This window comes from Megachile rotundata, chromosome 16 (genome assembly GCF_050947335.1).
Source record: "Megachile rotundata isolate GNS110a chromosome 16, iyMegRotu1, whole genome shotgun sequence".
Taxonomy (NCBI): Eukaryota; Metazoa; Arthropoda; class Insecta; order Hymenoptera; family Megachilidae; genus Megachile; species Megachile rotundata.
In genome coordinates, this window is record NC_134998.1 from 13,647,111 (window position 1) to 13,666,958 (window position 19,848).

Below are 19,848 nucleotides of genomic sequence, written 5' to 3' on the forward strand. Positions count from 1 at the left end.
TATAACATATAAACACTCTGTATAATTTAATTCGTACTTCTTGAAAATATCAATTATTACCACATAATCACCATGTTTAATTTTCTCTATTATTTGGCGAAATTTTTTTCTGTTCTTAATACGAGATCTATATACATATATTCGAGATCGTACTTCGAAAAAAAAAATCAGAATTAGTATTTACATAAAAATTGTAATGCACACAATTTCATCCTTGTTTTTTTATCCTCCTTTATAATAAATATCAATTAATTTAGCGCTAAAATTATTAAAATATTAATATGCCTTTGATTGCACTCGCGCGTGTCATTCGATTTATTCTAAACAATTTCACTGGAATTTTCAACATTTATTTAGATAAGTTTTAATTCTGAATTTCTCCTTTTAAAAACAATTAGTATTTTATAAGTGACAAATATACAATACGCTATATGGTACTATTTTACCATGCATGCGCAATCACGTATTAATGCGCAGATTAAACATAGTGCCGGTCCACTGCATTATGACATTTATATATACTAATAAATAATTGTTTTGCTCACTTGTTGATTTTCACCTAATGTACATAATTTAAATGCTCGACGAGTAAAAATTTCTAATTCATCCTAACGTATCGCCAATTTATTGAAATCAGTGGATTTGGCGCGTTATTCAAAATTATCGAGAAATTATAAATTAATTAATCATTTATAAAAAAAAAAAGATGAACTTACTGAATAATGAATTTTGTGGACGATAATAAATAATAGGCATTGAAGAGTCTTCGGCCATCATTATAGGGTATCTTTTGGAAAAAACAGAAACGTATTCGTCGTCTTCTGGCCAGTCCATTTTTTTAAGAAATCGATGCAAAAGTTTCGAATTTTTGATCGCGGGAAAAAAGTATCGAATGTATCCCGGAGATACGGTTTCTACGGGCGAAAAATATTTGCTTTTTACTCCGAGATGTCATAAACTTTTGTCACTATGTTTCAAGACAAACGAAAATCGAATTAGAGCGTTTCAATTATAAAGAATAACGTACCGATTTTTATTGAAAAGTTCTAATGAGGAAAGGCGGGCAAATTATAATGTTCACTTATGATTAAAAATAGCATTAGAAATACTTAAAATATAATTAAATACAGTCCGTAAAAAATTATGATCATTTTTTTAAACATGATCAATGTGCGTATCGTTCTTTTAGTAATGCTGCGCATCGTGACTGACTGTGACGCAGTGTCGCTGAAGCTCTGTTGCTTGACAGTTTAAAGCGGCTTAAAGATGATGACTTCGTCAGAAACCGAGGTAGAAAAATTAGGTGAAAGCAATACGGAAGATTCGGCAATTTTAGAAGTAAGCACAATGGCAGTTGGCGGTGTTATAAAACAAGAAAGCCGTGATACGGATTTTCTGTCAAACTGTAGTACGTCTGTCGAAGGTTCCGTGGTAAGTATATAACCTGAGACATTTTTGACAGCCGTCTTAGCTACAATATAGAGATTAGAATTAAACAAAGTTTTAATCATTTTCTAAATGGACAATTATTAACGCGTTGAAATATATTTTATACCGAGTATATTCTATTGAATATGCGGTTAAATTTTTAGATAGCATCTCCTTCTGTTGGTAGTTTCTCTACTCTACCAGAACAAGAGATATCAGATTTTCAGGCAGATTCCCGAGACCTACAAGTGAAAGTAGATAATCCTCAGAAGCATCTTGAGACTCTTGAAACTTATATTACTTTTCGTATAACAACAAAAGTAAGTGCAATTTTATTTATACATAAACATCAGCATTTAATTAACAATAATAATTTCATATCATTTTAGTCTACACGACCAGAATTTGAAGAAGGAGAATATATTGTTAGGAGGAGATATAATGATTTTATATGGCTACGACAAAAATTAGTAGATTCGTATCCAACACATATCATACCAGTGAGCCTTTACATGTTTCAAAATCTTGTTAATAATATTACTGTTTATAAACTTTAAAACGATATTTTATATATTAATTCTTTTGTTACAGCCAATGCCTGGAAAACATACACTACTTGCACAGTTAGATCGTTATTCCAAAGAATTTATTGTAGCACGCATGAAATTATTACATATATTTCTAAACAGAGTTGTTAATCATCCCATTCTCAGCTGTGACAAAAATTTACACATTTTTTTGACTTCTAAACCTGCGGTAAACATAGCTTATTATATCTCTATTTTGTATATTTTTAGATGTTTTATTTCTATGTTTTTCTTCTTTATAGGAATTTCTTATACATCGTAAAAATCGTGGAAATGTCCTTGTAAAAATGACAGATTCATTACAAAATATCGCAAGCACTTATACTATGAAACAACGTCACTTTGAGTTTGAGCAAATTCGGGAATATTGTATAGCTCTTAGCGAAAAATTAGCAACCATAGATAAAATAAATCATCGTATACAAAAAGATAGGCAAGGTACAATAAATAATGAATTTTTTAATTTTGTGTTATTCAAAACTATGATAAACTAATTAAATATCATGTATACTCTATTAGATTATTTAGTTGAATTACATCAGTTACATCCGATATTCACTTTATGGGCAACTTCTGAACCAGAATTAGCTCCAATCTTATTAGCAATTGCCAAAGCAATAGAATGTAATGCGGTGGCTCATCAAAAACTTCTAGAAAATGTTCCAAACGAAGAACGCGAATATATTTCGTACATAGACGCAGTTAAAGGTGCTCTATCTCGACGCGATTCGATGCAAATCGAGTACGAAATGACAATTGAAGATCTCGCGAAAAAAAAATTAGAAAAAGATCAGGTATACATATACTTTATTCTTTAAATTTCGGTAGTATCGGTATATACATTAATTTATAATATTAAATGTTTGTGCAGCTAATGGGTATTGTAAGTGGAAATATTTCAACGCAGAATTGGGGCGGATCGCTATGGAAAGCAGAATCCCGCGATGAAAAATTAGAAAGATTGGGACAAGCAATTCCACGATTAGCAAAGCAAGCGGAATTATTACAAGATCGCGTAGAATGTGCCAATGAAAATTTGCGCAGCGATTTACAAAGATGGAACGTAGAGAAACAAATGGATTTGAAAAATATGTTAATCTTGATGGCAGATCGACAAATCCGACATTACCAGCAATGTATGAATGCATGGGAAGAAACTTTGGCCGGTTTAAAGTTAGATGGAATAGGATCCGATGTTAATGTAGGATCATCGATCAAGATACCAATTTGAATCGTAAGAACTCCCGTTTTGTTACTTAAACGTACTAAAAAAATAAGTATCTTATGCATTTACAAAGATAAAAACAAAGTCGTTTGCCGGTAATAACAAAGATTTTATTGTAATTAAGAAATTGATCTTACCAGCTTCATCGTCACCGCTTCAGCAATTAAATAACATTATCTCTCAAGCCTTAAATGCTTATTCTTGAAAATTCTCTTGATACTTACATAAATTACAGATGCATTTGTTAGTCGTACATGTTATACATTTATATGTATATGTATTTATAGTTTTCAGATATAAAAATTTTATGATAAAATGGCTTTATAATACAATAAGGTCATGAAGTAACACGAAAACTTAAATTAACATGTTCAATCTTATAAATATAGCTAGGAAAATTTTCGGCATAGAGAATTTATAATTAAAATTTTACGTTAATACTGTTTGAGGCTTTTTATAAATTATGTTCAGTAGGAAAATATTGCTTTAAGTAAACTGCATTTTTCGGCACACGTTAATATCGGCGCGTTAGTCGATTCCTGATAAAGCTAGATGCTTGCTAAAAGGTACTTTCTACTGTACACGACTCATACATGTAAACCTCAAACAGTATTAACTGCAAACGGGCCGTGAAACCCACAAAACTTTAATTAAGATTTTTAAATATATTTTCTTTTGAATCGCTAGTTATTTTGGGACCAAATACTAAATTTCACTATTCTTCTTTTGCCTTACTTTTTACCACATATAATACATTCACTGACAATCAGTTCTTAGTTACCTATATGTGGTTATTACCAAAGTTACTTATAATATAGATAGTCAGTGTATAGTTCTAGAATATAATTTACAAATTCAAGCAAATGCTTGTAATATTCGTTGTATTGTTATTCAGTACCCTTAATCTATATCGTTAAGTTTCGGACAATTCACACAGCAGTACTTAACTGTCGACTTATAGGGTAGTCTTACGAAAAAAGCACAACTAAAACTTACGCAACGCGTTACATTTGCTGTTGTTTACGTTTGAACCTAACAATTTTCGAAATAGTTACCGCGGACTATGTATGGGGTATGTTTCCAATACATTTATTACATTATACGCGCTATCTTTATGAAATTCTTAGATTTGTAACAATAAATAAATTATTGTTTTCGGCATATCACTAATCCGACAATTATTTCATTCGATCGAAGGGTAATTTGGCATTGGTGTTATGTAAAATTCTACTAAATTATCCAAATCGTACAGTCTAGTTATAGATTCGCCTGAAACATTTATTGTATGTTACCATCATTAATGTTAATAATGTTTTGCTTAAAATGCTCACCTGCTAGAGTCATTTCATTATGTAAAAATCGTACTGTATGCGCATAAGGTTGTTGTATTTTTTCTCTTAATTTGGGCGCTAAACGTCGAGTTGGGTTCCATAAAGGACTACGAAAGTTTGGAACGTTCATACAGTTTGGTTTCCATGATTCTGGTTTCACTTCCTCCATTGGTAATACGTCCGTTATTCTATACTGGCTGGTATCTATATTCCACGTAAATTTACATCCTACTTCGTACTGCTTCCTTTCTTGTGAACTATATATATATATATTATGCATTAAAATAATCGTCCAAAATATAATAAAAGATTTTTTAATATAAATCATTATACGAACCATTGAGTTTGACTATTAATTTCACTAGCTTGAATCTTCATAATTAATAAACAAATAATATCACCGCTCAGTGCACATACATCTATTATTTCGATGTCGTAGTCACTGCAATGCCAATACCTTTTTTTAAATCTCATGCATATCCAATCGGCAATATGATGAGAAAACGTTTCTATATCGAAACTTAATTGATTTATTGATACGCAAGGTACTATCTGAAAAATTGTTATACGATGATTGTTATCAAAATTTGTTCGATGAATAAATTGTTTAATCCTAAAAATTTGCAGATTATAAACGTATTACCAATTTTTCAGCTTTACTGTTGCTGATCATTTGCATTTGGACATATCCAGATCCATGAACATGCATAGGAAGCACACACTGATAACTTACATACCCCCCTGTTTCTTCGTCTGTAAAATGTATGTATATTTACGCCTTTTGTTTGAATTATTTTAATTAGAATAGCATATTTAATCAAAGTATACCTTCAACGTCCGTAATAACCGATATCATTTCATCGTCAAGTTCTATGTAACTTCTTTTAAAATGTGCAGTACATTTGATAGTAGGATATTGTAAGTTTATTTTCGGAACTAACGGGGACGAATTGAAAGAGTGTTTATTAGAACGTTCTCTGCTAATGCCGCCATTAGGTAGTTGATTTTGATTTAATGGGCGTAACACATTTTTTTCAGCTATAAAAAATTAAAATAACATCATCAATTAAATTCAAGGACTCAATGTATCTTTTATATTCGTAATAAATATACCTGAATCGACGGTTAAATCATTGGGTCCACTAATGTCTTGATTGATATTGAAATCATCGGTTTCGCTTTGATCGGAATCCACCCAATGTTTTTTGCCATTTGGTAGCGCAGGCGACATCGTCGGAGACGATGGTATCTGATGTATTGAACAGCCGCGATGTTTAAACTGATCCCGTATATGTTTGAAAGGAACTATGTTTTCCGCATCTTCGGTTTCATCGCAAAACTCGTACTTTTTGTCGGCAAGTCTTCGTTTCCTAAATGAACTAAGCTTTTCGCATGTTTCCTGTGCTTCGTCAGTAAATTCGTATGCTTTTTCCGCTTCGAGGATAAGTTTATGCGTAGGTCTTGTTCTTGATTGCGTTGAATTCACGATAGGCGGAGGAGAATGTAAATTTGATCGTTTTCGAGGACTCGGATGTCGAAAAGAACGTGATACAGGCGGTGACATCAAACGCGATGAACACGAAGACGAAGGACTCATGGAGACCGAATGAAGAGGAGAGTTGACAGAAGTTATGTTATTATCTTCTGAAACACCAGGTTGCGGAGAACTCGAACGCTGGGTGCGGATACTTTTATGACTAGACTCTGAATTTCGGGTTTTCAAAATATCCGAAGGTGGTGTAAGAATTGGCGAAGACCACGTTATCGCTTTGAGATCAGAAGGAAGTCTTTGCGGCGTAGACCGTGGTGAACACGACGGATGTTTCACTAAAGTAATTAGGTCACTACCTATATTGAGTTCTTGAGACATGTCCTCGCAAAAATCTTGTAAAATTTTATCCCTAACCGATATTGCTTGCTGTTCGGTTCGAGAAACCGGACTCGCATTTCGACATTTACATTCACTAGCATCCAAACACTCGCATGATTTAACACTTATAGCATCGGCAGACTTATTTATATCACAGACACAATCGCTTTGATTAATGATTGAGGTATTTAATGAATCACGATTTAACTTATCATATAATTTAATTGGTTCTTCTAGATACTCATGTTCGATACTTGATTCACATTTCGGGGATTGGTCGACCGCGCACTCGGGTGTACCTACTTTTTCATCGGAACTTTCGTAACGTTCTACCCCCTTTGTATAATCCAATTCTTCTACATCACTCATGTCTAATGGCACTGTATCAGCAATGACAGTGTCCTGTTTATCACAAGTCTTCTGGTTTTTGGATTTTGGAATGTCCAAGTCTACCCTGAGTACATGTAAAAAGTTTCCTGTGTTAACTACTACATGATTCCAATAATTCAAACAGACAGTAGCTCGAAACCTAGGATATGGGGAAATTACTTCATAAGTAGTATGAACAGTAAGCCCATGTTGAAGACAGTTACACCGTACACAACCGTCCCAATTTGCTGCTAATTCTATAAAAACATAGAACAAATATATTTTTTGTTGTTGTATGGTTTTATTGCACACTTTATACTTATAATATTATGTTACCTTCACCCTCTTCTTCGTAAGATGCTGCAACCTTCAAGCAATCTTTACAATTTTCAAGAGAAGGTACTGTAGTTATTGTTAAATATGCTCTATCTGTAGGTTGAAGGTGTAACCAGTTTGTACTAAAAATTGTTTATTTATCATTGATTAATTGTAAAGTATTTTATAAGCAAAATAATCTAATTAAAACTTACCAAAGACCATGTATTACTAATTTACTTCGTTCCATTGGCCATTGAGATATAACTATACTCAGTTCTCTGTAGATAGTGTAGTTGCCAAAAAGAGTGACTTCTGCAACCTTACGTGCAACATGGTTCGGAGTAAAAGCCCACCAATGTAACAAATATTTATATAAGGAAGTATTGCCACTCACATCCATAGTGTATGTATATGTAAGTAAAAACTGACCACACTGTGTCAATCCCATTACAATGTGTCTTCAAAAACAATTATTACTGTTAGTATAATATGCATTTCACAAATAATTTTTAATGTTTGTCTTTAGTTGCTTTGAAATATATATATATATACATAAATTTTAAACATACCCTGCTTCTAATGCTGACTTTGGGATTACGTGTAGAAGTGGTAAATGTCGCCACGAAGGTACAGTAGCAAACAGTCTTTCTTCTGAAGCATAATTGTGCGCTTGTAAACAACCTCTGATCTATAAAAATTAATTTTTTTTGCAATGTTACTATTTTTCTTTATTTTTAATGTACAAGTTCTAATTTTTCCATCATGCTTTGATATTGTATAATTTCATTTCAAGCTCCTAGACATCATGCAACTACTATTAACAAATTAAACTGTAACAAAAAGAAGAAAATAATAAAATAAACTTCATGAGCAAGAACAAAAGCACATTTTTTCTTGCAATCAATAGAAGTTTAATGTGATAGATGTTATAATAATGAATATACGTCAGTAAGTAACAATTCAATTTCTTTTTGTAAATATACTAAGTTGTTTTCTCGAATTAAATATCAATTTTGACAGGTATTTACGATCCGTCAATTTTATTAATACTTCGGTAGGTTGAAGGTTAAGCAAGCCTACCTCTCTTAAAAATAGCTTCTGTAAGAAATGTTTTTTACTCCGACGATGAGAGAGGCACGGTTTCTGGCCCACTATAATGTACTCCGATTTTTCAGAAGTAATATCAGAGAACCATTCATTGCAACAATCTGAGGTAGTATCGGAAGACGATGCGTCCGCCATTTTTAAATAACCCTACGGAAAGATACGCGTGAGCATTGAATGAGCAAACTCAAACTCAAACTCAAACGCGATCCACTCTGATTTATGAAACTTTGTCATATGGGTGTATCAGTTAACTCGTACTTACAATCTCATAAGAGGTTTGCAAGGGAAAACCTACAATCTAAATAAATATGGATGGATAAATGAAACGCCGAAATTATATACATACACGGTATTTACCTTCTCGTAAAACTTATGTCAGTTAATAAAAAATATATATTTAAATATTACAAAACTTCGATATTTATTTGTAAATATTACATATTAACTTTTAAAAATAGATAATCAGTTATCAAATATTTAGTTGATTTTTAAAGCTCTAAACGCTAAAAAGATGGATATCACGTTGGATGATAGATTAAACGTATTGCAACAAATTAGCCAACGAAAATTCGTTGAGATATTGGATGCAATTCCTGGAACAAAAGATCTGGTGATAGAACAGAAACTTATGAAAATCTTGGATAGTTTTATAGGAGTTTCTATTCTTAAGTAATTGTCTTTTAACTATTGTTTAAAAAATAATATTTTGAAATAAACATTAATTATTATTCTTTATTTAGACGCTATGGAGTTGAAAAAATTTATAAAATGGAACAAGGCTTAAAACTTACAAATTCTCAACATATATTTCTAGTTTCAAGTGATCTAATTGCTTGTAAGAGAGTATTAGATCAAATACAATCAGAAATTTCACTAAATATGAGACCACGATTACAGCCAAATCATCATATCCTAGTCACACCATTTGTACCGACCGTTCTTGGTTCAATAATTGAAGAAGAGGGTGATTATTTTATTTTTATTATTAAATGCAACAATAGTAATTGTTATAATCTGTAATACAGCAAAATTGTTTTAGGCTTGTCTGGATTAGTTACATTGCAAACATTGTGCTGGGAATTCATAAGATTAGATGGAAACATCTTATCTCTAGAAAATGCTATGTTCATTGATCTTTATTATCACAAAGATACTACTTTACTACCAGCATTAGCGCGTTGTTTGTGGTCACTGCAACTTATAGTTGGTGCACCTAAGCTCACAGTTTCAATTGGGAAATACAGTCAACAATTACTCAAAATTATGGAATCTATGAAACAATGTTTGGGTTCATCAAACATAGAAAATGAAATAGGAACTTTAATTTTAATGGATAGAAATTATGATTTTGCTACGTCACTTTTAACTCCAGTAACATACGTTGGATTATTACACGAAGTGATAGACATAAATGTTGGAGTAGGTATCCTGGGAAAATCTCAAACCAAATTAGACCCAGATAAAGATCAGATTTATAGAGAAGTAAGAGACACACCATGCAGTGATGTTTTTCCAATTTTACATGGAAAAGCCAAATCTTTAAAATGTATACTTATTTACATATAATTTTTTTTATTAATACGATTATAATAAATCTCTAATATTTTTGATGTTATATATTAGCTGAACAAGACGCGATACAAACGATGAAGTTGTCTGAAATGGAAAAATACGTATCGACAAAATTACAGAAAACTAGAGATTTAACGCGTCATCTTGCTTTTCATATTTCTGCTTGCCAACTTATCGCGGATACGTTAGGTTCTGATTTTCAAACACTACAGAAAATAGAAAAATGTATACTTGAATGTAGAGAAAGAAAAGAATGTTTCAATTACATCGAAAGATATATAGGTATGAATTACTATTTTGTTATGTCAAGATTCATTTTTAAGTCGATTTATTTTTCAGACGATCATCCATTGAGAACTTTACGTTTATTATGTTTACTGTCTATCGTGAGTGACGGTATTACACAGAATGAATTACACTCTATTCAAAAAGTTCATCTTCACGCGCATGGTTACAGGCATACGCCGTTATTTTATAAATTACAAAGTATAGGTTTACTAAGGTACAGAGCAGAAAATATTTTCCACAAATTACCAAATTGGACCAGTGAATGGAACAACAACGCACAGAAACTAAAGCTTTTTCCAAGTACTTCAAAACAGGCAGAACAGCAAAGTCGATCGTGCCCTAGTTATGTATTCAATAACGCTTATATACCTTTAATTGTTAGTATCGTCTTTAGTTCTTTTGATTCAGTAATATTTTAACGAGACTGTATTTAACGACGAGAACTGTATTTTTACAGGCTCAAGTATTAAATGCAATTGTAAATCAAGAAAAGGATCCAAAGAATCTTGAAGAATTAGCAAATTTATCGAATTGTGTTATAAACGGTCAACGTGGTTCATTGTTACCAAAAATGGTGGTAATATGCATCATAGGCGGTATTACTTACGCTGAAATAACAGCGTGTAGATTCATAGAAAAGTCAACTGGTATTCGACTTGTTCTTGCGTCTGATAGTATAATAACCGGTAATAAAATGCTTGAAAAGGTACAAGAAATTTAAATGTTTTAAAAACCTTGTATGATAAATAGAATATTTTATATGTAAAAAACCACAACTGTGGAAGTATGGTTGTTTCAACAATACACTGAAACAATATACAGTTACTTTTTTATACTGTTATTCTCAATGTTATTTACACGAGTGCATACACGGCGCAATAATAATCCAATGTTAAACACCCAAATAAATAACATTTAATATTTGATTCTAATTTAATAATTTCGATTCTCTTCCCGATTACGATCTCTGTCACGATCGCGTCTTTGACGACCCCAATCTTGTCCTTGTCGATTATAATTTTGTCTATCTCGGAAGTTTCCTTGATTTCCTCTTGAAAAGAAATTTCCTACATCATAAAACATAATATTAGTAACATGGAAATTTATACAAACATTATTTAAGATTCATATCAATTACCTTGTTTCATTTCGAAAATACGTTCGTTGGAATCGACAAAGTTGTTAACTTTGTCGGTAAGCTGTAACGCTAAGGATTGCAAGCGGCTTGGTTCACTACGATGCATTACAACAGTTTCTGTTGGATCGTCTAAAGATGCCATTAACTCCTCATTGATAATCATTTTACTGATAATGGAATGAACAACCGGTCGTTTCAGTTGAAACATTTCTGCTAATTTTGGCATTGAAATTGAATCGTAGACGTGCGAATACGTAAACAGATATGTTCTTAGTGCTTCTTCTTTAATTAATCTCGTAAGCATATCACGAACTTTATCCGCTTGGTAAAAGAGGTCCCAAACTTTGGCGTTCATCTTTTCGTTGATAATAAAGTTATTGCAAGCTAACCAATTTCCATTACGCATTGCTTTTGCCGCTGCCACAACGTGTTCACGCATAGATTCCGGGGGACCAACTAGCGATTGACGCTCGCTGGATCTTAACTGTTGATAAAAAGTTTTTGAAATCATTCTTCTTCTTGCGTCGAACTCGTGTGCAGCCATATATGGAATTTCAATGAGCATTGCAGAAACTAAATAAACACATTCAAGAAGTTCCAAGTTTATGTGCATGTGAAATGGCATTTGTCGTTGTTTCTCAATTTTTTCTTGTTCTTTGCTACGTTCGTGCTGTCTTTGCGGAAGAAGCCCCTGTGCCAAAAGTTCTTTTACTTTGCCGGTTACCATTAAATCAACCAAACAATTGTGCGCGTCTTTAATATTTGCGTGACGGAATGCACATAAGCCCAAGTGAGCAATAGTTCTGTTATACAAAATCTGTAAGAGGAAATATTTAGAAAAATATAGGCAAATGAAACAAATGCATTATTTGTATCAGAGAAGTACACACTTGCGTAGCTGGATCGGAATGCTGAATAGTCTCCTGTAAATGAGACATTAAAATTAAATCACGCGCTTGAAACCAATTATCGTGAAGAGCATGATGATAAATGTGGGAAAGAATCGCACGAGTTCGAAGTCTATCTGTCCCATCGTGCGCATAAACGTATTTACACAGTTTTTCCATAACCTGTACAGACGTTACAACATCTGGCGGAAGCTCTCCCTAAAAATAAAAAGGAATAAGTTACTTATTTTTATATTTTCATGCTTACAGAAGATTTTAATAATAATATGCTTCTTACCTCTTTCTGTTTAAGAACGTTAGGATCAAATTTATAATATAAATGTTCAATTTTACGCAGGTATACGCGGCAAAGTTCTGAAACAGTTCCTTGCCCTTCTAAATACTCTTGAACTTTGTCTATTATAGCAGATACTTGTTTCTCATCTTTCAATCTAAAAAGCAGTTATAAATAATATTTTAATCATATATTCATTACTTATATATTTTTAAATGTACCTTTCAACATATTCATTACTGTGTGGATCACATTCTTTTAGTAACTTCGTAAATTCTTCATCCAATCGTTCTACTAAAGTTAACACACATCCGTGTATTTTATACGGGGGAGTTTCATATTCCTCAGTTTCCTCGGAAATGACTTCAGCAATTATCATATCTTTAGTGCTCAAAAGCATATAAAGCATTTCCATTATACGTTCTAATATCCTGCATCGTGTAATTAATTTATTTATTTGTAAACTAGGAACGAAGTTTATATTTGAAAAATTTTAAATGTATACGAACTTTGACCAATACTCGGGCTTCATCGCGTCTGATACTTTAGGATTGTAATCGAAAATAGAAGATACAATGGAAAATTTAATCTTTACTGCTACAGCTGGTCCAAGATTGTGCGCGTCGGCTATGGATTGTAATTCATGCAATAATTCGATTTGTTCCCGTCTATCTGTACGTTTTTTACCGCGAGCTGCGATAATTTCCGAAAGTTTTTTTAGTACAGCAGCTACATTAATTTCAGCATCCTTTGCAAACATTTTCGGTTTCTCGGATGGAATAGCTACTCCGCCTTTAACCGTTTCCCATTCGCCTTCTCCATCATCCTCGTCTTTCTTCTTTTTCCTCTCTTTTTCTTTACGTTCCTTTCGTTGTTCCTTTCGTTTTACTTTATCTTCTTCGTCTTCTTTATCCGCGGCTCTGTTCAGAAATTGATTTTTCGCATTAACACATACAAATTACCGTTAATGTCTCTACTCAGTTTATATCACTTATGATTATACATACCTTTTAATAAATCGTTCACGTATATTTTGATATTGGCCTTCATCCTCGCTGCTAGTGCTTTCGCTATCCGAAGAACTGCCCCAATCGGACTCGCTTTCGCTGCCATCTTCGCCGTCAACTACACTTTTCTGTAAAATATGCGCACAAAGATGTAATTTATAATATACATAACAGTGAATTACATGATACAAACCTTAAATTTAGATATATCTGGTTCACTTGCTTCAGATCCAGCTTTCTTAAAAGCTACTGCACTATCATCCTCATCTTCAGATTGTACAATTTCTTCAGCTAAAATTTTAAGATATTTATTAACATTTACATACAATTATATATTTAATGTTTCTAAGTGACATTTACGTTTTTCTTCCTCTTCATCATCATCCTGATCTGGATTTTCTCTAAATTTGGCTATATCTTCCTCAAAGTCTTTATTATATTTACGAAGTTTTTGACGCAAAGAAGTCAATGATTTTGAATTATTTTTTGACATATTTTTACGTCCTTCACGATCTTCCCATACTTCATTGATGAAATCCTCCATTTCTACTAAACATCTGATATAAAAACGAGGTGTCTGACCACCTTCTTCTTTTGCTATTACAGGCAATGCCTTCTGATAAGCACGCATCAAGTCTTCAAAACCTATAGCAGCAAGCCAAAGATTATTATTAATAAAGTATGGCATTTTTTTCAACTAACATCATTAAATATTACAGTTACTTACTGGAAAGCATGCTACTCATATCTTTAATCTTTTTATAGTTCCTTATAAGTTTGATCAGATTAGCAATTTCTTCATATCGTTTTTCTTTTGTAGAGCGTACAACTCTTTTTGTTTCTTCTTCTTCATCGCTGAACTACATAAAGAAAATTGTTGCATCACATTGGTGCATTTACTGTATGAAATAACAAAAATATGAAGTACGTTGAATCTTATATTTACCGTGAAAGCTGCAGTTGGTGCTTTTTGAATCTGTTCTTCTTCTGAGGCAGTATCAGACTCAGAGTCTGATCCAGTAGCAAAAAACCGACTCATTTTTCAAATGGTACTGCAACAAAATACTATAATGAAAGTGATCATGTATGCAAATGTAAAGATATATGTTTTGAGTTTCGAACAGATGGCACAATATATTAATTAATAAGATTTTATATTATATATTAAATGTTACCAACGAAAAATGATTCGAAAAATACAAATTTACATATATATTACAAGTCTTACAGATTATCAAAGTAATCGTTTTTTCTCCTCTAAAACGCACGCACACTGCAGGTTAGACTGCCAAGGGCTGAAGAAATACTATACATGCTAGCATATATTGTTCTACATGCTATACGCCATAAAGAAGTGTTCCAAAACTAAATCATAATAGTTCATTATATTTGTAATATAATAACTATTGTTTCCCAACAACTTTTTAAAAAATTTTTTATGTTATAGAAATGTAAATCTATAAATGTTAAAATTTACAAAATCTCTAAAATAATATTTAATACGTACAGAATAATTTTCAAATAATTTTTTCGAATAAATTTATATAAATAATAATTAATCGATAACATTGTTCGTTTTGTATATGGATAATAATTAGCGTTAAATAATAGAGTATTGAAATTTTAATGAATTATTTTGAATGCATTTTTGAACACGTAGGTACTCCCATCTTGAGATCATTACAAATGCGTCCCTTCTGTTGGTAGTATTAGAGGAAGTAAAGCTTTTACACAAAGAAAATAAGGAAATTTTGGGTAGAGTGTGTATATTTCGATATAACGAGATTATTAGTTTGATAGAAAGTATCGAATAGTCTATGTATAAGACGTAACATTTCGTTGAATGTCATTTTGTCTTGCGGGAATATTCCTACTTCATTATCGTAAAGGCTGCAGTAATAATGGCAAGTACTACGACCACTGATATGGATCCTGAAAAATCCATTGAAGAGTAAGTATATAACATGGAAATGTAATATCAATTGTTACACTTTATCATAATTATCCACTTTTAATCAAGCAAAAATAGCATATCCCTCAAATTGGTTGATCACCTTCTTGATTACAATGTAATCTATTTAAAAAATTTAATATAATGTAATTGTAAGTAATTTATACACATTACATAGTCTTTGAATAAAATATATTTAATTCTGTAAATTATAAATTATAAAATTTCATGCAATATGCAAAGTCTGCAGAATAATTCTTATTTTGTTATCAATTTTATGTAAGCTTGGTGACTTGTTATAAAGTTATAAATGTTGAATCATTTATCATGTTTTAGATTGGCAAATAAGAAGAATCAAGCTGCTAAGGAACTTCATTTTCTAAACAAATATGATAAAGCATTGATACTTTATAGCGAACTTATTGGTAAAGTATATCATTTAAATATAGTCCTATGACAGGCAAATAGACAAGATGAATATTTTTTTAGAACTGTGGCCAGATAATGCATTATATTATGCAAACAGAGCAGCATGTTATATAATGCTTGGAAAATATCGTGATGCTTTAGTAAATGCAAGGAAAAGCATGCAGTTGGATCCTAAATCGTTTAAAGTAAATTTTGAACTATGTATAAAACCATATGAAACAATTAAGTAGTATTTGATTTTAATCTATTTATGTTTAGGCATATGTGAGGGTCATAAAATGTTGTTTAATTTTGGGGGAAATTATGGAGGCTGAAACTACATTATCAAAGTTAATAGAACTCGATCCTGAAAATGAAGCAATATCTGGAGCAAAATGGTCTTTGAAAATTGTACAGCAATTTATAAAAGATGCAGAAGCTGCATATGCTGCTAAGGATTATCGTAAGGTTTGGTGTCCAATTTGGATAACATAAAATGTATATGCAATTAATAATTATCAATCTTTTGTAATATATTTAGGTTGTGTATTGTATGGATCGTTGTTGCGACATAAGCACTTCGTGTACAAGATTCAAGTTGACTAAAGCAGAGTGCTTAGCATTTTTGGGAAGATATCAAGATGCACAAAATATTGTAAAGTATGTTTGTCTGTACTGTTCCCAAAGTTTATAAATCACATTAGACCACTAGATCCTATTTTATTCCGTTTTCATTTATATTTCAGTGATATTTTACATTTTGATAAGCAAAATGTGGATGCTATGTGTATTCGAGCAGTATGTTTGTATTTCCAAGATAATATAGACAAAGCATTTGCATATTTTCAACAAATACTCAGATTAGCACCAGATCATGCAAAGACATTAGAGATATATAAGGTAACAAATGGTTCAATCGAATCTTTTTGAAACCCCTATAATGTTATACTATAACTTTGTAGAAAGCTAAAAGCCTGAAGAAGAAAAAAGAAGAAGGAAATGCAGCTTATAAAAAGGAACAGTATCAGGAAGCATACAAATTATATAGCGAAGCTTTGGCCATAGATCCTCAAAACATAGTAACAAATGCAAAACTTCATTTTAATAAAGCAATAGTTGCAGCAAAGGTATTATATTTTTATTTTCGTTTAGGATACATTTTCTGAAAAAGGTTAAAAACTTTGTTTACTACTTTGCAGTTAGGCCGGCTAAATGAATCAGTAATAGAATGTACAGAAGCATTAAAATTAGATGAAAATTATTTGAAAGCTCTTTTAAGAAGAGCGGCTTCGTATATGGAGCTCGAAGATTATGAAAAAGCTGTTTATGATCTTGAAAAAGCATGCAAAATAGATAAAAGTCGCGGTAAACGAAATAATTCGTTTCTTTATAATCGATCATTTCATTTTATAATCAATGATTAATGTTACTTTGTAGATAACAGACGGTTATTAATGGAAGCAAAAGTAGCACTGAAGAAATCAAAGAGGAAAGATTATTATAAGATTTTAGGTATCGATAAGAATGCATCAACCGATGATATCAAAAAAGCGTATAGAAAACGAGCAATGGTTCATCATCCTGGTAAGTTCGAAAATATATATTTGTTCAATTATTTAAATTTACTAATTTCTGTTTTCGTTGTCAATCGTTCAGATCGACACCCCAATGCAACTGAAGGGGAAAAGAGAGAACAAGAAAAGAAATTTAAAGAAGTAGGCGAAGCATATGGGATTCTATCTGATCCTAAGAAACGGTCACGTTACGATAGTGGACACGACATATATGACATCGAAGACGGTGATGGAGGATTTCAAGGTTTAAATACTTTTTGGATTTACTTCATTTTTTCGGGGTTCTTCTTAACAAACATCTAATATCGAAAATATATTTGTAGATATCGATCCAACTGCAGCGTTCCAAACGTTCTTCAACCAGAGCGATAGCTATCAGTTCCATGCATCCGATTTTCCTGATGGCTTTTCTTTCCAGTTTAGTTAACAGCATTCCAACGTACAAGTTCCCATACCACTTTAACGTCTTAAACCATCAGAATTTTATTCTACTCTATAGATCAATGTACTGGGTTTGTGTATCTTCCATTCATAGTACATCCCGTGTCAGCATGTAGTATAAATAATGTAAAATCTATTATTATATATAGTTTTATATATTTATTTAAATAATTGTAAATATGACATATGACATCTTGATAGACCTACGATACAGACAGTAAGCACGACTGAACCTTAACGCTCGTATAAATGTTTTAAGTGAAAGAAATGTTTTTGACGAAGTACAGTTACATTGACGTAGGTACTTATTACATTTAAGTTATTTTATCTTATTTTTACATAATTAAACCATTACATAACACGAGCCATTAGAGAATCGAGTTGAACTACATAATATCTGCAACGAATTCTCTGAAACTCTGCTTTGATTCATATACGTGTTACGCGATTTCTCTATTACCATTGGAAACCCTGTAGAAATATTAATGTGTTGAATATTGTTATATTGAGCAATAATAAATTCTGAAACAGCTACGGAATTTATCTTTCAGTCATAGTTGGTAGTTATTAAAATGAATGTAAATTGAACTATACTGTTTGAAATAATCAGAATTTGTTAATTCAGTAATCCACTGTACGTTAGATTGTACTACAAATGTAATATCCAGCTAAATGTAATAAATATCGGTCAATAAAGATTCTGAAAGATCCTAAAACTAAATTTGTGTTTATGCCATTGTTGTTCGTGTTATAAATCGGTGTTTCAAATCATTTCATAACATCGTTGTAATAATTCTGACTCGATTTCAGTTTTTATTATTAGGATGGCAGAATGTCAGAAGAGGTCAATGAAATATTATACTACGGTGTAAGCGGCGTCATCTAGCAACGGTAAAGAGAAAATTTCCTTTGCCTGTTACTTACTTTGGTTTTATACTCTCTTGATCACCAACCTCCTTTAAGAATCTCTAATCCTGATACCAGGAGTCGAAATTCAGCTCGAAAAGGTGATCGCGTCGCATTTATTTATTTCTCAATTGATCGTATCGCTGATGTAAAGAAGCGGGAATTAGTAGAAGTAGAAAATCTGTAATTTTCTCCATGAAATGACATATTTTTTAGTTTCTTTATTAAAGCTCTCAGGAAACTTTTATTGCTTTATTTTGCTTCTAATGCGATCACATGACACTTTCTGAGCTTCAGAAGTACTCAGAGTTCCCTAATTTTCGAGAAAATCGCATTTTTATATTTTTGTAGTTCCAACTTTCGCCGCTAGATGGACGCCAATTTTTTAGTCCATGAAATGGGCTTTTTTTCTATTTTTCTTAATAGTTGTCCTAGCGGGCTATAATTACATTCGTTCGATTCCGTAGGCGACAAGGAACAATTCGTATATCTCAGAATTTCGGAAAAGTCCCTAGTTTTCGAGAAAATCGTGATTTTCTATTTTTGTAGTTCCAACTTTCACCGCTAGATGGACGCCAATATTTTAGTCCATGAAATGGGCTATTTTTCTATTTTCCTTAATAATTGTCCTAGCGGGCTATAATTACATTCGTTCAATTCCGTAGGCGATAAGGAACAATTTGTATGTCTCAGAATTTCGAAAAAGTCCCTAGTTTTCGAGAGAATCGAGATTTTAGTTTTTCGTAGTTCCGCCACTCGCCGCTAGATGGCGCCACCTGTACCGTTTTCGACCGAATTCGACAAAAATTCATTTTCTGCCTTTATTAGGCATCAAAACGCATCAAACCCTAATAGAAATTTGTTTCTATATGCCTCAGGAACCATACTACGTCGTCAAAGTGCGAAAATATTCATTTTTTTATTTTCCTTATATGCGTGTTCGGACCCTCATTTTTTACGTTTAGTTCACCCTCGCCTTCGGCGCGCTCGCTCAGTAAGTTTAAATTTGTACAAAAAGTTTATATTATTCAAAGAAGAATTGGTCGAAGAAGCAATGGTTAAAAACTAAGAGGAAAGAAAATAATTTGCAAGGATAAAAATTGACAAGTCAGGAAAAGTTTGTAATTAATGATTCACGAATAATTT

The 19,848-nt window shown here is 32.1% G+C and overlaps 5 protein-coding genes across 17 annotated transcripts; 3 read left to right on the top strand and 2 right to left on the bottom strand.

Moving 5' to 3' along the window:
- The first annotated feature begins 1,184 nt into the window (after nucleotides 1-1,184).
- On the top strand, nucleotides 1,185-8,561 carry LOC100876074 (sorting nexin-30). 7 transcript variants are annotated; one of them, XR_013040926.1, is made up of 10 exons: nucleotides 1,185-1,431; nucleotides 1,593-1,748; nucleotides 1,818-1,928; nucleotides 2,020-2,184; nucleotides 2,258-2,453; nucleotides 2,535-2,809; nucleotides 2,887-3,249; nucleotides 7,922-8,076; nucleotides 8,149-8,228; nucleotides 8,304-8,561. XR_013040926.1 is itself a non-coding variant. In XM_076541212.1 (8 exons), exons 1-7 carry the CDS (start codon nucleotides 1,267-1,269, stop codon nucleotides 3,244-3,246), a joined length of 1,428 nt encoding a protein of 475 aa, XP_076397327.1. In that variant the 5' UTR covers nucleotides 1,185-1,266; the 3' UTR covers nucleotides 3,247-3,249; nucleotides 8,304-8,561. The 7 variants fall into 7 exon arrangements, 5 of the variants coding, with proteins under 5 accessions (XP_076397327.1, XP_076397326.1, XP_076397325.1 ...); XR_013040927.1 differs by lacking the exons at nucleotides 7,922-8,076; nucleotides 8,149-8,228; nucleotides 8,304-8,561 and adding exons at nucleotides 5,226-5,333; nucleotides 6,679-7,846; XM_076541212.1 differs by lacking the exons at nucleotides 7,922-8,076; nucleotides 8,149-8,228.
- LOC100876122 (uncharacterized) lies at nucleotides 2,806-8,370 on the bottom strand. Its single transcript, XM_003701208.3, has 10 exons — nucleotides 8,209-8,370; nucleotides 7,698-7,816; nucleotides 7,341-7,586; nucleotides 7,147-7,268; nucleotides 5,685-7,067; nucleotides 5,400-5,609; nucleotides 5,215-5,324; nucleotides 4,909-5,123; nucleotides 4,572-4,828; nucleotides 2,806-4,509 (listed from the first exon to the last, which is right to left on the bottom strand). Exons 1-10 carry the CDS (start codon nucleotides 8,368-8,370, stop codon nucleotides 4,424-4,426), a joined length of 2,910 nt encoding a protein of 969 aa, XP_003701256.1. The 3' UTR covers nucleotides 2,806-4,423.
- Vps33B (vacuolar protein sorting 33B) lies at nucleotides 8,443-11,021 on the top strand. 6 transcript variants are annotated; one of them, XM_012280560.2, is made up of 7 exons: nucleotides 8,446-8,584; nucleotides 8,694-8,904; nucleotides 8,976-9,199; nucleotides 9,275-9,781; nucleotides 9,859-10,089; nucleotides 10,147-10,472; nucleotides 10,553-11,021. In XM_012280560.2, the coding sequence occupies exons 2-7, from the start codon at nucleotides 8,747-8,749 to the stop codon at nucleotides 10,814-10,816; spliced, it is 1,710 nt and encodes a 569-aa protein (XP_012135950.1). In that variant the 5' UTR covers nucleotides 8,446-8,584; nucleotides 8,694-8,746; the 3' UTR covers nucleotides 10,817-11,021. The 6 variants fall into 6 exon arrangements, with proteins under 6 accessions (XP_012135948.1, XP_012135950.1, XP_012135946.1 ...); XM_012280558.2 differs by having other exon boundaries at nucleotides 8,443-8,584; nucleotides 8,730-8,904; nucleotides 9,859-10,472; XM_012280556.2 differs by having other exon boundaries at nucleotides 9,859-10,472.
- On the bottom strand, nucleotides 10,119-14,806 carry eIF3c (eukaryotic translation initiation factor 3 subunit C). 2 transcript variants are annotated; one of them, XM_003701129.3, is made up of 12 exons: nucleotides 14,651-14,806; nucleotides 14,369-14,474; nucleotides 14,150-14,282; nucleotides 13,783-14,067; nucleotides 13,616-13,713; nucleotides 13,423-13,550; nucleotides 12,925-13,335; nucleotides 12,637-12,846; nucleotides 12,419-12,572; nucleotides 12,124-12,339; nucleotides 11,234-12,050; nucleotides 10,119-11,162 (listed from the first exon to the last, which is right to left on the bottom strand). In XM_003701129.3, the coding sequence occupies exons 2-12, from the start codon at nucleotides 14,459-14,461 to the stop codon at nucleotides 11,029-11,031; spliced, it is 2,679 nt and encodes an 892-aa protein (XP_003701177.1). In that variant the 5' UTR covers nucleotides 14,462-14,474; nucleotides 14,651-14,806; the 3' UTR covers nucleotides 10,119-11,028. The 2 variants fall into 2 exon arrangements, with proteins under 2 accessions (XP_003701177.1, XP_076397321.1); XM_076541206.1 differs by having other exon boundaries at nucleotides 14,369-14,487; nucleotides 14,651-14,761.
- Nucleotides 14,807-15,084: 278 nt separating this feature from the next.
- On the top strand, nucleotides 15,085-18,517 carry Tpr2 (Tetratricopeptide repeat protein 2). Its single transcript, XM_003701130.3, has 11 exons — nucleotides 15,085-15,373; nucleotides 15,710-15,798; nucleotides 15,863-15,987; nucleotides 16,061-16,249; nucleotides 16,323-16,441; nucleotides 16,528-16,681; nucleotides 16,744-16,908; nucleotides 16,981-17,146; nucleotides 17,219-17,365; nucleotides 17,438-17,599; nucleotides 17,679-18,517. The coding sequence occupies exons 1-11, from the start codon at nucleotides 15,324-15,326 to the stop codon at nucleotides 17,780-17,782; spliced, it is 1,470 nt and encodes a 489-aa protein (XP_003701178.1). The 5' UTR covers nucleotides 15,085-15,323; the 3' UTR covers nucleotides 17,783-18,517.
- Nucleotides 18,518-19,848: the final 1,331 nt, after the last annotated feature.

Coding starts and splice junctions, on each gene's coding strand:
- LOC100876074 (XM_076541212.1), top strand. CDS start 1,267: ATGATGACTTCGTCAGAAACCGAGGTAGAAAAATTAGGTGAAAGCAAT. Junction 1,432..1,592: donor CGTCTGTCGAAGGTTCCGTG/GTAAGTATATAA, acceptor TTAAATTTTTAG/ATAGCATCTCCTTCTGTTGG. Junction 1,749..1,817: donor CTTTTCGTATAACAACAAAA/GTAAGTGCAATT, acceptor ATATCATTTTAG/TCTACACGACCAGAATTTGA.
- LOC100876122 (XM_003701208.3), bottom strand. CDS start 8,370: ATGGCGGACGCATCGTCTTCCGATACTACCTCAGATTGTTGCAATGAA. Junction 7,587..7,697: donor AAGTCAGCATTAGAAGCAGG/GTATGTTTAAAA, acceptor TTGTTTTTGAAG/ACACATTGTAATGGGATTGA. Junction 4,510..4,571: donor TAATGAAATGACTCTAGCAG/GTGAGCATTTTA, acceptor TAAATGTTTCAG/GCGAATCTATAACTAGACTG.
- Vps33B (XM_012280558.2), top strand. CDS start 8,747: ATGGATATCACGTTGGATGATAGATTAAACGTATTGCAACAAATTAGC. Junction 8,905..8,975: donor ATAGGAGTTTCTATTCTTAA/GTAATTGTCTTT, acceptor TTCTTTATTTAG/ACGCTATGGAGTTGAAAAAA. Junction 9,782..9,858: donor AAAAGCCAAATCTTTAAAAT/GTATACTTATTT, acceptor GTTATATATTAG/CTGAACAAGACGCGATACAA.
- eIF3c (XM_003701129.3), bottom strand. CDS start 14,461: ATGAGTCGGTTTTTTGCTACTGGATCAGACTCTGAGTCTGATACTGCC. Junction 14,283..14,368: donor CACCAACTGCAGCTTTCACG/GTAAATATAAGA, acceptor TTCTTTATGTAG/TTCAGCGATGAAGAAGAAGA. Junction 11,163..11,233: donor TATTTTCGAAATGAAACAAG/GTAATTGATATG, acceptor TTTATGATGTAG/GAAATTTCTTTTCAAGAGGA.
- Tpr2 (XM_003701130.3), top strand. CDS start 15,324: ATGGCAAGTACTACGACCACTGATATGGATCCTGAAAAATCCATTGAA. Junction 16,250..16,322: donor CTGCTAAGGATTATCGTAAG/GTTTGGTGTCCA, acceptor TAATATATTTAG/GTTGTGTATTGTATGGATCG. Junction 16,682..16,743: donor AGACATTAGAGATATATAAG/GTAACAAATGGT, acceptor ATAACTTTGTAG/AAAGCTAAAAGCCTGAAGAA.